The 16,581-nt window shown below is 43.9% G+C and overlaps 1 protein-coding gene across 1 annotated transcript in view; it reads left to right on the top strand.

Moving 5' to 3' along the window:
- The window catches only part of SCNN1D (sodium channel epithelial 1 subunit delta), a 38,428-nt gene that overhangs the window by 5,324 nt on the left and 16,523 nt on the right, over nt 1-16,581 (top strand). Inside the window, exons 3-7 of the mRNA XM_033922535.1 lie at nt 3,665-3,855; nt 7,390-7,493; nt 8,391-8,554; nt 12,329-12,427; nt 13,407-13,524. Coding sequence (XP_033778426.1) covers nt 3,665-3,855; nt 7,390-7,493; nt 8,391-8,554; nt 12,329-12,427; nt 13,407-13,524 — 676 coding nt within the window. The remainder of the gene's footprint in view (nt 1-3,664; nt 3,856-7,389; nt 7,494-8,390; nt 8,555-12,328; nt 12,428-13,406; nt 13,525-16,581) is intronic.

Below are 16,581 nucleotides of genomic sequence, written 5' to 3'. Positions count from 1 at the left end.
AATATTTTCTCTGATTTGTTTTATATTTCCTACTTAGTTTCTTTGCATGTACCTTGGTCCTTGCATTTTTGGAAAGAGTAAACAAGCGATTCATGTCTACCTGTTACAATCCACTCAGTATCCACTGGTCGCTGTACATGAAGAAGGACATGGTACTACTCGAAAAGGTCCAGAGAAGAGCGACTAAAATGGTTAAGGGGCTAGAGGAATTGCCGTACAGTGAGAGATTGGAGAAACTGGGCCTCTTCTCCCTTGAAAAGAGGAGACATGATTGAAACATTCAAAATACTGAAGGGAATAGACTTAGTAGATAAAGACGGACTGTTCACACTCTCCAAGGTAGGAAGAATGAGAGGGCACTCTCTAAAGTTGAAAGGGGATAGATTCCGTACAAGTGTAAGGAAGTTCTTCTTCACCCAGGGAGTGGTGGAGAAATGGAACGCTCTTCCGGAGTCTGCTGTAGGGGAAAACACTCTCCAGGGTTTCAAGACTAAGCTGGACAAGTTCTTGCTAAACTGGGACGTATGCAGGTGAGGCTGGGCTCATTTTAGAGCACTGGTCTTTGACCTTGGAGCCACCGCGTGAGGACCACTGGTCTGACCCAGCGGTTGCAATTGTTATGTTTTTATGTTGCTGAATGGTGCCTGAAACTTAATAAAAGGTTAGTTTTTTTTAAAAAGAGAAAATCCCTCAAACAGCACCCTGCATGATTCTGACTACAGAGAAAGAAACGAGAGGTGCTGCTCACTGACTCCTTCAAACTGAAGACAATGCACAGGGGATGGGGAAATAGATGACCTCTGGGGGAAACGATAGCTCTGTTTCTCCCTTCCCCCACTCATGAGATCCACGGAATTGCTACATCTGCCAGGAACCCTCCTAAACATTTGGGTCCTGGGCATGTGCCTAGCTTGCCTAGTCCTTAATTCTGCCCTAAGATTGACAGCCAGCAGGAATGATCTGGAACCCAAACTGCATTTATGGAAGAATATTTACAAGTTTCAAGTTTCTTTATCTTTGATATGCCGTTTATCATACAGGTATCTAAATGGTTTACAATAATATGTAGTAAAAATTAAAAGATGAATAAAATCTTATCTAAACTAAAAAAAAAGGGGAGACATTTACACATAAACATACATGATACATTAGGAAAGGATGGGAAGGAAAGATTAATAAATACATCAAGATAAAAAATAAACGAGGGAAATGGGAGAGGGAGGTACAATTAGGCTAGGGCGATTGCTTCTAAAACAAGTGTTTTGGTTGTCTTAAAATTTCTGAAAAGGATAATCGAATTTCAAAGGGAATAGCTTGTACAAGGTAAGAGGCGTCTTTAAAGAGGAACATTTTAAGTTTGGATTTGAATTTATCTAAAGAATTTTCTAGACGAAGATCAGTGGGAAGAGCATTCCACAGTGTGGGAGCTGTGACAAAGAAGATGGATTCGCATGTAGTGTCGTAAAAGAGTTCTCTTACTGGAGGAATAGTCAGCAGGTTTTGATTACCGTATTTTCACACATATAACGCGCGTGTTATACACGATTTTACAAACCATGCATAACCATGCGCAGTATACGCGTGTGCGCGCTATAGTAAAATTTTTTTACATAAATTTCTGTTCCCTGCGCGCTATACCCGTGTGCACGTTTGACACGGGTGCGCGGTATATGGGTGAAAATACAGTACTAGATTGGAGAGTTCTGTAAGATGCATAAGGAATTAAAAGTTTTTCAATGAAGGCTGGTAACAAAAGGTTATCTTTACCAGTGACTGTAATCCCCCATGCCCGAGAATTTCAACATGGCTATATTGAAACAGTGTTTTAAAGATTAGGATTTCTTAATAATGGGATAAGCCCTTCTTTCTTACATTCCTATCAAGAGGTTCTCCCTCAATCAGATACAACAGGTTCCACCTTTCTGCAGAAAGCTTTTCTACCCTCCTTCTTAACCGAAAGCGCCGCTCCCAGAGCTTGATCAAAGCAGCTTGTGCAAACCTAGACCAGAGCCAATATTTCAAGGGCAGAGTGTATCTCTTAAAGATTTCTCCAATTGTTATAGCCAGTCCAGCTGCAGCAGGGTGACAAGACGCAAGCAGGTGAAATCAAGCCCGGCCCCTTGCCTTCTGACGCTGGCTGCCTAGCTTTTGAGGTGAAAGGGGTTCACACAATGTAGCACTGAGGAAATTATAAGCCTGAGGGAAGTGGCTGCTACTACTACTATTTAGCACTGGGCATTAAATACACAAGAAAGATGGTCACTGCTCCAAAGAGCTTACAGTATGACAGGGGACGACATTTAGATCCCACTGGTGCTCAGTTTGGTGTTATGTGTTATGTAGGTCCTCTGTTTTAGAATTTCTGCTTCATTCCAGAAAAAGAAGTCTGTGCTGGGTCATTGTATTGTTTCTGAATTCTGCTTCACCGCATAAGAGTGAGGAAGACTAATAGATTTGTCCCTTTTACATATTATTCCGAGATTGTTCTATGTAAAACTAAGCTGGGTTTTAATTGATTGTAAATCACTTTCAAACTACTTGTACAGGGCAGTACATAAAGTGCATTAATACAATAGAATGGGATCTCCTTATCATTGGACTAGTGTCAAACATTTCCTGAGCTAACAAACACATCTTTCCTACGTGGCATAAATGCGCATGAGGCAAGTCTCTTTCAACTGAAAGGAAACTCCAGGGTGAGAGGGCATAGGACAGGGGTGGGCCACAATGGGTTCTTAAATTTGACAGAGGGGCCGGACCAAAAGCATCTTTCTACCCCTCCCATCCCTCGTGCAGCAGAATCCTTGAGCACCCGCCCCCGCCACACAGCTGAACCCCCGCTGACCCTCCATCCTTCCCTCCCATCCGAACCTTGCCGACCGCGAGTCCTACATACCTAACTCCAGAGCAGCAGAGAGGAGGAGGGGTGCCGACACACCCACCAACATGGTGACTTGGGCGGACCACTGCCCCCTTCCCCCCTTTACTACGGCACTGGGTATCACCTTATATTTTTTGTTAACCTTTATTTTTGTGCGTTCAAATGGCCTAACATGACAACATTACTCTATCATAGACTATTCTGCCTTCAATCTCATTTATTCTGCAGTTTTCAGTCCAGGTTTTGGTTAGAAAACCAAGCCCACTCATAGGCAAGACCGGGGTCGAGACGTTTAAGTATATTACCGGCCATATCGAGATGGAAGAAGAGATTCTCTTTCTCAAAGGACCCTCGGCCACAAGAGGGCATCCGCTCAAACTCAGGGGCGGGAAATTTCATGGTGACACCAGGAAATATTTCTTCACCAAGAGAGTGGTTGATCCTTGGAACGAGCTCCCGGTGCAGGTGATCGAGGCAAACAGCGCGCAAGAATTTAAGAGCAAATGGGATGCCCATGTGGGATCCCTTAAAGGGTTAAGCCAAGGGAACCTGTCACCAGGAGTGGGATCCCTTGGATAGTAGACTTGGGGGCTGGGTCAGTAGAGTGGGCAGACCTGACGGGCTATGGCCCTTATCTGCCGTCATCTTCTATGTTTTCTATGTTTCTATGTTTCCTCATGGATGTAATACAACCCTTTCTCCTGTGGCTTCACCCCAATGACACGGTAATGAGAAGACGGCTCATTGATTTCTTCTGCTCTAATTTCCCCCATTTCCTTATAGTGCAATGCCACAGGTGCAGATTGCTTCTACAAGTCATACTGGTCTGGGGTGGATGCTCTGAATAATTGGTACTTGTATCAGCTTATGAACATCATGTCTCAGATACCATTTATCATGAACATTGCCAGCAATGAACACATGGAGAGCTTTATCTACTCTTGCAAGTACAATGGGAAAGATTGCCAAATGAGGTAAGCACAAGCATGCTTATTAGCTGATTATAACAAGGAGGCTCTCCTTATCTCACCCTTGGGACCTATCGTACTTTGTACAAAACCTTTTTCCTCAGGCTTCTAAAAAGAATGTGGATTGACGTTGCTAGACCTATCAAATCAGAAGATTCCTGGCCAGGTATTTAGGCTGTGTTCATAACAGATGTAATACACCTCTAACCCCATGCAGAAATTCCAGGCAGGTTGTGGGCAGATAGCAAGCTAAAAGTGCACCGTGGATACTCAAGCCACGCAGAATGCAGGAGAACTGGAATAAATTTAGATATAGGGCGTGGAGGAAATGATACTGGATTTTTAAACAATATTATCCCCAACTGAGTTCAGTCTTTCCCGTTTGGAAGTGATGCATCTTCCAGCCAGAGGATTTTATTTTCTGCAACTTCTAGAAGAGAAAAAAAGATTCCACAACGTAACTTTCTGCTGGTAGTGACACAAGAGTTTTGCCAGGGAAGGAGGGGACCAGAGATATAGCTAGGTGGGGTGCAAGGGGAGCAGCTGATCTCATAACTTATAGGTCATTAATAGCTGATCCCATATCTTCTGAGGCAGGCCCACCTACTGCAGGATTTTCCCAGCCTAGCCCATCCCTCATTAGACTGACTGGTGCCTCTCTAGAGCAGAGATCCAGAATGTTCCTCCTGTTACTACATAAAAAGGCATATTATGACATCCTACTACACCAGTATCTTCAAGGCAATGCCTATAATGTCTTATTAAAATTGAAAGGTCACTTGGACACACAAAGTCAGAGGCGTGAAGAAAGTACAAGAAATTTATTACGGTATACCGGACTCTAGTGCAGTTAATAGCCTGCCTACTAGAGTGTCAGAAACAGGAAATACACGGACTTTTATGCCCTTTTCGCAAACTAATATATGCAAAAGCTACAATTTTCATTTGTTACTTCTATAACTTTTCTACAATTATTATTGGTCCTAAGCTCACACTAGCAGGTCACTTATCTAACTCTTACAGATCTAAATGTTAAATGTACAGAAGGGTAGGGTACATCATGGCTCAAACTCTTATCTATTTAGCTTACAATGTGGTAAGGCAGGGACATACATTTTAGGCAGATGAAGTCAATAGATTGTAAACTTTCTTCAGCTATGTAGGCCAGAGCAATATTTTAAACAACAGTTAACCATTTCATGACCCTACAAAATGATTCATGTCAATCAGTTCCTATAAGTGAAGCCCATATGTCTGGTCTCATTGGAAGAGAGGTGTGTTAGCTCTCCTCTTTCCTCCTTTGTCAAAATGCCCCTCATTTAGAAAAAGTAGGGCTGCAATTCAATTAAAATTTTTAATTGCACAATTAAAGCAGCTTATATTCAGTATGTATATTTTTTTCCTACTGTGGCTTCGTGTGACTTTGGAAAGTCACTTACCCCTCTCTCACAAAAGCGTAGCGCGGTTTATAGCGCCGGCCGCAGCAGTAACAGCTCAAACGCTCACAGGAATTCTATGAGCGTCGGAGCTTTTACCGCCGCGGTCAGTGCTAAAAACCACACTATGCTTTTGTAAAATGAGGGGTTAACCCTCCATTGCCCAGAGTCACAAGGAACTGCAGTAGAAAAAAATAATAAGGGGCTCATAATCGAAACAGAAATACGTTTAAACTCCCGCCCAAATTGACACTTGGACGGCCTTAAAGACAGTGCCGATAATCGATACAGGTTTTAGACGTATCTAAAAACAGCTTAGGCCTTTTCAATGCCGCTGTACGCCCAGAGCTGAAAGGGGCATTTTAGGAGGAGTGATGAGGGTGGGATTTGCAAATATACTGCAAGTATAACCAAAAGTTTAACAAGACTGTCTAGATGGAACTTATACATTGTGACTTAGGCAATCTAAAAACAGGTCTAAGTGCCCAGAAGGTATCCAAAGTAACCAGATAATCACTGCAGACACAAAGTACAGACCCCCACACACTTCCCCCCATGATCACTGAAACCCCCTGCCATAAAAATTAGAATAAAAATGTACACACCTGCATCCAGAACATCAGCGCATGGCAAAGGAAAGCCTAGTAGAGCTGCACAGAGGTGGCTTAAGTAGTCTGGAGGGTGGACTTGTGAACCATAGAGAGGAGGACCCTGGCTCATAAGCCACTCTAACCACTGCATTCATGGTGAAACATGTGCACCCAACCAAAGCCCCCCCAAACCCTATTGTACTGTCATATAGGTGGCACCTGCAGCCATAAGGGCTATTGGGGTGGTAGACAGGTAGGTCTAGTAGGTTTTGAGGAGCTCACCATGACTTGCAAGGGAGTTGTGGTGAGATGTTTATGTGGCACCCTTTTCATGAAATTCACAGCAGTGCCCTGCAAGGTGCCCCACTACTCTGTTGCAATGTCTGGGTGGCCAGTCCATCACTTTGCTGGCCCCTCCCACGTCCAAAAGGTCTTGTTCTAGACGTTTTTAACTTGGGCAAATATTTGGACAAGAATGGGGTATAAAGATAGATGACTTAGCGGTCTAGACGATCAAACAGCTGGATGTAATTGGAGACGATAAAAAAAAATAAAAAATTGGGGGACATATTTTTCAAGAATGGACTTTGAACGTATCCAACTTTGGGCGACTAGCGACTTAGGCCCAAAATGGACTTAGACATATTTTTTTGATTATGCCCCTTTATACCTTTAATCATGCGATTAATTACAATTACGGTGTACATTTTATGACCTGCACCATCCACAGTTCTGGGTGTATAACAAAGGGATATGTACATAATCTTCATAGTAACATAGTAGATGACGGCAGATAAAGACCCGAATGGTCCAATAAAACAAACAAGCAAAAAACACATAACGATGACATAATAATAGCAGGTGAATGAAACTAAGATAAAACAGAACATTAACTTTTAAAACTCATTTAAGATTACATTAAATTATTCAAAAATACTAATGCTAATAACTCAAAAATCTTATAACTTAGAATAAGCATCTGAAAATTAATAACTCACGGCCCCTTTCATCAAGCTGCACTAGAGGATTTTAACGCAGACCAGTGAGGTAAGTGCTCTGACGCCCATAGAACTCCTATGAACGTCAGAGCACTTACCTTACCAGCCTGCGCTAAAAACCGATAAAAGGGGGAGGAGGGGGGGGGGTTAAAAATTAAATCAAACAGAAAACCTTTGAGTTGTTTTCTGAATTGTAAAATAACAGGAATATTTCTTAAATCGTGCCGTATAGAATTCTGAAAAGTGGCTCTGCCAACTTGCATCATAGCACCACGAACAGGAATACAAAACGCAGACTGAAAAATGATAAAGAATCTAAAACATCACGCAGAATAGTTATAAACAACCTTAGAGTTTTCACAGCCTACTTCAGTAAAGCAAACCTAGGGAAAGCAGCCTGGCAGTCTGACTGAGGGGATCTGAAATGCAGACGGATGTTCAGTGTCTTTGAAGAAGAGCTTTGCACTTCCTGAATTTTAACAAAGGACATGTTCTCTGTCTTCTTTGTGCTTCTAGTGAATATGTTCAGTTTTATCACTCGGTCTACGGAAGATGCTACACTTTTAACAATGAGGGGAAAAGTACCTTTTGGACAGTAACAGCACCCGGGATGGAGTTTGGTGAGTTCCGGAGAGTGGAGTAGAATTTAGGTCAGGGTTGTCCTGTGAAATCCACCGCCAGTAAAGGTTTCAGGATATGCACAATGACTATGCTTAAGATCTCTTTATATGCACTAGAGATTCAATATTTGCAAACTGGTCACACGCATATTTATTACGGATAGCCTCAAAATGTTATTGGCTGTGGGGTCCCTAGGTTAGATACGGGCAGCTCTGATATAGACTAATGACCACCAGGTCCTTCTTACTTGTCCATTTTCCTTTCCTGTTGCATTACCATAGACCAGGGGGTCTCAACCTAGTCCTTGGGACGCGCCCAGCCAGTCAGATTTACAGGATATCCACAATGAATATGCATGAGATAAATTTGCATGCACTGCCTATGGCAGGGGTGTCAAAGTCCCTCCTCAAGGGCCGCAATCCAGTTGGGTTTTCAGGATTTCCCCAATGAATGTGCATGAGATCTATTAGCATGCAATGAAAGCAGTGTATGCAAACAGATCTCATGCATATTCATTGGGGAAATCCTGAAAACCCGACTGGATTGCGGCCCTCGAGGAGAGACTTTGACACCCCTGGCCTATGGTGTATGCTGATCTATCTCTTGCATTTTCATTGAGGATATCTTGATAATCAGACCGGCTTAGTAAGTCCCAAGAATAGAACCCCTGCCATAGATCCTATCTGTTCTCTGGCTTTACCCATGTATCTCCTCTACCTAGGAATAGGATCCTCATTTTCTTTGCTTATTTTAGACTTTCTTGAATTCCAGTGCTATTTTTATCTTCAGCACCTCTACTAGGAAGCCGTTTTCGAAGAGTTGGTGTTTTCTTGCTTTGCTCCTGCCTCCCCTAGAGAGCAGGGCTGCTGCAGGTCTGAATTGTTTCTTTTTTGCAGGCCTCTCCCTGATTGTGAAGACAGAGGAGAAGAACCACAAGCCTCTGCTCCTAAGCACAGCAGGTGTCCGAGTGATGATTCACAATCATAATGAACCACTTTCTATGGAAAAGGAGGGGCTGGAGGTCAGGCCAGGGACACAGATGTCCATTGGTATCAGACAGGTGTGTATATGCAAAAAGAACAGCTCTGGTCACTGCATCTAAAAAAAGATATAGCAGAATTAGAAAAGGTACAGAGAAAGGTGATGAGATGACTTTTCTATGAGGAAAGGCTAAAGCAGCTAGGGCTCTTCAGCCTGGAGAAGAGGCTGCTCAGGGAGATATGATAGAGGTCTTGATAAAATACTAATTGGAGTGGAATGAGTAGATATGAATCACTTGTTTATTCTTTCTAAAAATAGTAGGACTAAGTAGTCGATTTAAAACATACATTTCTTCACTCAATATGTAATTAAACTCTGGGATTCATTGCTGGAGAATGTGGTGAAAGCAGTTAGCTTAGCAGGGTTTAAAAAGGGTTTGGCTAACTTCCTAAAAGAGAAGTTCATAAACCATTATTAAAATGGATATGGTGAAATTCACTGCTTATTCCTAAGATACTCAGTATAAAATCTTTTACTTTTTGGAATTTTGCCAGGCACTTGTGACCAGGGTTGGCCACTGTTGGAAACAGGATACACTTCTCCTTCCATATTTGCGGGGGTTAGGGGCGGAGCTGGCCCGCAAATATGGAAAAATTGCGAATAACTTTTAGGGCTGACTCTGACCCACCCCTGCCTCCCGGACCTCTCCACACTTTATCTGGTGGTCTAGTGGTGAAGCGTGGCAGGAGCGACCTTCCTACGCTCCTGCCCCTTGCAGTGCCGTCAACAAAAAAATGGCTGCTGTTAGTTCCCTTGGTCTCAAGAGACTACAGCGGGAACTCATGGCAGCCATTTTTGTTGAGGGCTCTGCATGGGGCAGGAGTGTAGGCAGATCACTTGTGCCCCGCTTCACCGCTAGGCCACCAGGTGCAATGTGGAGAGGTTCAGGAGGCGGGGGTGGGTCAGGGTTTAGAAACTCGCAAATAACCGAAGTCGCAAGTTCTAAACCTGCAAATTTGGAGGGGAAATTGTACTGGACTTGATGGACCTTTGTTCTGTCCCAGTATGGCAACTCATGTTCTTATGTTCTCTACATATCTCGCTGATTTGCACTCCTGCTACCACTAAGTGGATGCATAGGCACACTGTCTAATTTTAAGGGCTCAACATTCAGTCCACAGAGGTAAGCAGCTTGTAAGCCATGCACTGCCGCAGGCTGAATTAACCCAGGATATTAAGTGCCCTCCGGCATTGAATATCCAGGTTAGTGCAGCAATTTGGAAGACCACTGCCCAGTTAACTTGGCAGATAAAGTTAGGACAGCCTTTTTCTTGTCCTAACTTTATCCTTTTATTTAGCTGGTTAGCAGACTGAATAGCGTTGCTAATCGGCTAAGTAGTGGCTCCACCCCAAGACTAGCCGGTTAGAGCTCATTGTCAGTGGTACTCTCCAGTTATGTACCCCTAAATATTGGCGATTGGGGTTACCGTATGGCTCCAGAAAAAGGAGGACAGATTGAGACATCCGGGTTTTACTTCCATTGAAACCAATGGATGTAAAGTGGACAGTGGGTTTTACTTCCATTGACAGCAATGAAAGTAAAACCCGGATGTCTCAATCTATCCTCCTTTTTCTGGAGCCATACGGTAATCCTATGATTGACTAGTTCAGTGCTACTTAACTGGGCAGAAGCCTCTCTTGACTGGTTAAATTAATTTCTTTTTTTCTTTTTTTTTTACAGAAAGTTTATTCTTCCTGCCTTGGCAATGTATTTTTTTTTATATCATTGTTTCCTCAGTGGGGGTTCAGGTGTGAGAGTGGAAACCCCCTTTATGCAGCTTTTCAGTACACTCAGTCCCCAAGTCACAAATGCCTGACTTAAGTACAACTCATACTTAAGAACATGGTTGCGGCTGCATTTGATTTCATTGAGCAGTATTTCCAGTGGCCTAGACTCCTATACTTCTCCTGTAGCAGATTCGGGAATGATGCATGGCCACATTAAGAACAGTGTGTGGTTGTGCATGCTGTACCATAGAGGGAACAGGGACACTTGGCCCTTTTGTATGCTGGGAGCAGAATCCTAAAATCTACAAGTTCTGAGTTACATACAAATCTCACTTAAGAAGTAACTCGTTCTTAACCCAGGGACTGCCTGTAAAGGAATAATCAAGCCATTGTGACATCATTGATGAAGTTGGCTCTTAGGCATTGGTGGAATGAGGCATTATGACATCACAATATGAGTTCTGGAATGTTGCTACTTAAGAATAGGTTGTGGCTTCATTTGATTTCACTGAGCTGTATTTCCAGTGCTATAGACTCCTACACGTCTCCTGTAGCAGATTAAGGAATGATGCATTGCCACATTAAGAACAGTGTGTGGTTGTGCATGCTGTACCTTAGAGGGAACACTGGTTAGGGACAGTTGGCCCTTTTGTCAGCTGGGAGCAGAGTTAAGCAGCAAGAATCTTAAAATCTACAAGTTCTGAGTTACATACAAATCCGACAAGAACAGCTTTAATAACATAACTTGTTCTTAACCCGGGAACTGCCTGTATTAACCAAAAGACCAAGAAAGGGATCATCAAAAAGGGGGCAAAGTAGAGACACTTTCTTTAAAATCTATACCTTCATTAGCTGAAATACATGTATGTGAACAACTAGAAATATGTTCTCTTAGTCTTCCTTGGCTGGTTTCATGGTTCTTACAGCTGTCCTGGTGGAGCCACATCCGAGATTGTTTAACTGACGTCTCAGCCATCCTACTTTGGCTTTCTTCAGGATGATGCTGTGTGGTAGATTCGTGTGCTTTGTTTTATGGGTTCATAGACATAATCGCGGAAGACAAAGGCGCGCGCCGACAACTGAGTGCAAGACGGAGGTGCGCGCCGAAGAAAATTACTGTTTTTAGGGGCTCCGATGGGGGGTTTTGTTGGGGAGCCCCCCCACTTTACTTAATACAGATCGCGGCGGCGTTGTGGGGGGTTGTAACCCCCCACATTTTACTGGAAACTTAGCTTTTTCCCTAAAAACAGGGAAAAAGTGAAGTTTTCAGTAAAATGTGGGGGGTTACAACCCCCCAAACCCCCCATAACATCCCCACAACGCAGCGCAATCTGTATTAAGTAAAGTGGGGGGGTTCCCCCCCCACACCCCCCTCCCGTCGGAGTCCCTAAAAACAGTAATTTTCTTCGGCGTGTGCCTCCACGCTGCGCTCAATTGTCTGCGCGTGCCTTTGTCCCGGCGCGCTTTTGACCTGACACCGGTTTTATGTAGCGATCCTCTATCCAGATTGGTCAATGTCTGTCCAATCTGTTTTAAGTATGGAACCATTGAGACAGCTGCATAGAACTAGAAACAGTAGGGGAGTGTGTGGTGCAGTGGTTAGACTGCAGGGGTAGAGAACCGTATTCCAGTCAGGTTTTCTGGATTTCCCCAATGAATATGCATGAGATCTATTTGCATGCACTGCTTTCAATGCATATTCATTGGGGAAATCCTGAAACCCGACTGGAATACGGCTCTCGAGGACCAGAGTTCCCTACCCCTGGGTTAGAGCTATAGCCTCAGCACACTGAGGTTGTGGGTTCAACTCCCATGGTGCTCCTTGTGACCTTGAACAAGTCACTTAATCCCCCACTTCCCCCGGTACATTAGTTATAGTGTGAGCCCACCAGGACAGATAAGGAAAATCCTTGAGTACCTGAATATAAACCACTTAGGCTATAAGTGGTATAAAAATACTAAAAAAATTAATACATTTTCAGCCCATAATACCAGACACTGTCTTTCCTTTTTCTAACATAGTCATCTTGCTGGCATTCAACTACAATTTTTCCTGTTTTTTTAGGATGAAATCCATCGACTGGGAGAAGGCTATGGGAAGTGTATCCCCAACGGGAATGATGTAGAGGTTAAACTGCTCTACAACACATCCTACTCCCGACAGGTGAGAGAACTGAGCATTGTGTACAACAAGCTCCAAAACCTTTATTTTGCCAGGAAAAGCCCTGAGTATATGGAGGGTCAGCCGGGCTGGGAGATCTGTGTGTGTACGGCAGAGCTATGCTAAGCTGTTTTGGCATGGCAGCAGTATTGTGGCTAAGTGTCGTACATAAGAACTAGTGTTACCAGATTTTACTTGCTTAAAATCCAGACCCACAAACCCCCCCCCCAGGCCCGCCCCCTCAGCCTGTTCTCATTGGTCGGGAGGAAGCTTTTCAAAACCCGGACAAAGTGTCGGGTTTTGAAAAGCCATCTGGACGCCTGGAAATGTCCTCTATAAAGAGGGTAAATCCAGACATCTGGTAATCCTAATAAGAACATAAGAATAGCCTTACTGAATATCCTGGCTGGCTGACTGACTGACTAATTTCTAGTGCTGCACAGTAGAGAATGACACGGTGATAAAATTCATCACCGTTCCCGTCCTCGTGGATAACTGCGGTAAACAATCTTCATGTCATTCTTTAAGGAGAGAGGGAAGAATCAGAGTATGAATGGCCACAACCACTGACCCGCAAACTTTGCTTTGAAGAATGCTGGTGTAGAAGGACTGAGATTGAGAATGACAGTCTCTGGTATCCAGAGCAGATATTGTGATGTCATAATGCCTCATTCCACCAGTGCCTAAGAACCAATCACATCAATGATGTCACAATGGCTTCATTATCCTTGGCTCACATAAGAATCAGAGTATGAATGGCCACAACCAATGACCCGCAAGCTTTGCTTTGAAGAATGTTGGTGTAGAAGGACTGAGGTTGAAAAAGACACTAGAAAATGACATGGGATTATTTCCTGCGGTTATCCGCGGGGACAGGAACGGTGATGAATTTTGTCACCATGTCATTCTCTACTGCACAGTCACACAAAGGTCAGGAGAATACTAGCTGAAAATGTGACCTTTCTCTTATTCTCTGTTTCAGGTCTGCTTCCATTCCTGCTTCCAAGATAAAATGGTCCAGCAGTGTGGATGCGCCTACTATTTCTACCCTCTGCCTCCAGGTGCAGAATACTGCAATTACAACAGGCATCCTGGCTGGGGTAAGGGAGAAGAGAAACCACATAAATAGAGTGCACAGGAGAGAAATCACAACCAACACATCATTCCTTTATTTGCAGCCTGCGTTCTGGTGCTGCTTTGCAAAAGTCGAGCACAGGGCCGGGCAATAGTTGAGCTCAGTGGAACATCTCCCAAAAAGATTTTGTTCAGCAGGTTGAGGGGGCAGGGAAGGCCCTAGGAAGGAGGGCTAGAGCAGCTAGCTGAGAACTAGGAAAGCCAGAATTCAGATCCGATTGCTGCTCCTTGAGACCTTAGGCAAATCACTTTACCCGATGTATAATTACACAATGGGGGGGGGGGGGGGGGGTGACATTGGGAAAAGGCAACCTAGAAAAGGACTTGGGGATTTTGGTGGATAGAACAATGAAACCGGCAGCACAGTGCGCAGCGGCCTCGAAAAAGGCGAACAGAATGTTGGGCATTATCAAAAAAGGTATCACTACCAGAACCAAGGAAGTTATCCTCCCGCTGTACAGGGCAATGGTGCGACTGCATCTGGAATACTGCGTCCAGTACTGGTCGCCATACCTAAAGAAAGATATGGCGATACTCGAGAGGGTCCAGAGAAGAGGAACAAAAATGATAAAGGGCATGGAAAACCTCTCATATGCTGAGAGGCTGGAGAAGCTGGGGCTCTTTTCCCTGGAAAAGTGGAGACTTAGAGGGGATATGATAGAAACTTATAAGATCATGAAGGGTATGGTGAAGGTAGAGAGAGACAGATTCTTCAGACTGCCGGGGACAGCAAAAACTAGAGGGCACTCAAAAAAATTGAGGGGAGATAGATTTAGAACAAATGCTAGGAAGTTCTTCTTCACCCAGAGGGTGGTGGACACATGGAATGCGCTTCCAGAGGAGGTGGTTGAGCAGAGTACGATTTTGGGTTTCAAAAAGGGATTGGACGAGTTCCTGAAGGGAAAGGGGATCCAGGGGTATAATTAGAGGGTTACTATACAATACAAAATGCCCTTCGGTAATAGATCACTACAGGTCCTTGACCTGGGGGGCCGCCGCGGGAGCGGACTGCTGGGCGTGATGGACCTATGGTCTGACTCGGCAGAGGCCATGCTTATGTTCTTATGTTCTGCTGCCTCAGCTGCAGCATCTTAGATTGTAAATCCTCTGGGGCCAGAGGAGAACCTCTCTGTAACTTACCCTGAGCTCCATAAAAAGCATGAGCTAACCCCCCCCAAAAAAAATAAAAATAAATAAAAACAGGTCAGCTACCGCAGTCAGCTGTCTATGACAGTCAAAAAAAAAAAATCCAGATAGTGGTCAGCTGCTGAATATCCAGATAACATGATCAGCGCTATAGAAATATTCTTCTGCTTTCTGGATAACTCAAGACAATCTTTTTTTTCTGTCCTAACTTATCTGGAGAACAGACTGCATATCTGCACTACAGAGATGCCAAGTTACCCATTTCTAAGATGGAGAATTTTTGGCCATTCCTGATTTTAAGCTTGCATCCCAAAGCAATGTGGGATTTGTAGTGCCTCATTTTACCCATTGAAATCAGTGCTGCAAGTCCCATAATGCACCCGCAAGAGGTGGTCAGAAATCCTAGCCTGGGACCGAGTGATTTGGCATCTCTGCCACTCTCTGGATAAATTCTGGGGCTGCCGTGGCTACACTTTCCCTGCACTATCCAGATGGTGCCAAAGCAGCAGAGCTGCCAAGTCGCCCAATTCCAAGCCGGAGACTTGTTGACCGGTCCTGGTTTTGAACCTACATCTCAAAACAGTGTGGGATTTGAAGTCCCTGATTCTCCCCACTGAAATCAGTGCTGCAAGTTCCATAATTCATCAGGATAAGGTAGTCAGAAATCCAGCACTAGCCTACAATCTCCCTCCTAGAGCTAGGTAATTAGGAAGCTCTGAAGAAGTCTGTAGACAAGAGGCAGTGGATAGTGCCTTTGAGTATGCTGATCAGCAACATTTATATGAATGGTAGCTGCTTCAAAGTGCTTTTGAATATTGACCCTAAAGAATTTTCCTAGAGAGCAGCCACTGTAAAGAGAAACATGGTTCAAGATGGCCGCCACCTCCCTCCCAAACAGCAGGGATAGGCTTATTGCAACAGAGATGCCAAATTACCCAGTTCCAGGCTGGAAACCTTTTGGCTAGTACTGGTTTTGAACTCACATCCCAAAGCAGTGTGGGATTTGTAGTGCTTCATTTTGCCCAGTGCAATCAGTGCTGCAAATCCCAAAATGGACCAGGATGGGGGTGGTCAGAAATCCAAGCCTGTCCACAGTCTCCAGCCTGGAACTAGATAACTTGCATCTCTGCAATGAGTGGAGGAATAGCCTAATGCAAGGCTACTCAATTCCAGTGAGGTCCACAGGCAGGCTGGGTTTTCAGGATCTCCACAATAAATATGCATGAGATTTAAATGCACTACCTCCTTAGTATGCAAATCTATCTCATGCATATTCATTGTAGAGATCCTGAAAACCTGGCCTGCCTGTGATTCTTGAGGACTAGAACTGAGTAGCCTTGGCCTAATAGTTAGACCTGAGAACTAGGGAAGTCCAGTAAATCCCACTGTGGTTATAAGCTTGGGAAAGTCACCTAATCCTCCATTTCCTCAAGTACAAACTTAGATTGTGAGCCCTCCAGGGACAAGGAAATACAGTATGTACTATGCCTGAATATAACTTACCTTGAGCTACAACTGAAAAAGACTTGAGCCAGATTTAAATACTTGTAAATCAATGTGTTCCTAAAGGCCTTAGTAGTCAGAGAAGGAATTCTTATTTCCCCCCACCAGAGGGCAATGCAGGATGATCAACACTATATAATCCCTTTTCCATAGGGGTGAATTTATGCCTAGTCAGTAACAGACCATGCCGTGCTGTAATTTATGTTCCTGCTTTCTATCCCCAATTAGCCAGAAACCAGACATTTCTTTTATCCATGATTTTCTCCATGTGTGGCTCAGGGTAAATTCCAAAAATAAGATGTTGAGAGCAGACTTATAGTCCAATCATCACACTTGGCGTCAAAGGTATTATTTTCAGTACTACCTCATCCCAC

Source organism: Geotrypetes seraphini, chromosome 15 (genome assembly GCF_902459505.1).
Source record: "Geotrypetes seraphini chromosome 15, aGeoSer1.1, whole genome shotgun sequence".
NCBI lineage: Eukaryota > Metazoa > Chordata > Amphibia > Gymnophiona > Dermophiidae > Geotrypetes > Geotrypetes seraphini.
The sequence above is the reverse complement of the archived record's forward strand: the minus strand, read 5'-3'. Positions and strand labels throughout refer to the sequence as shown.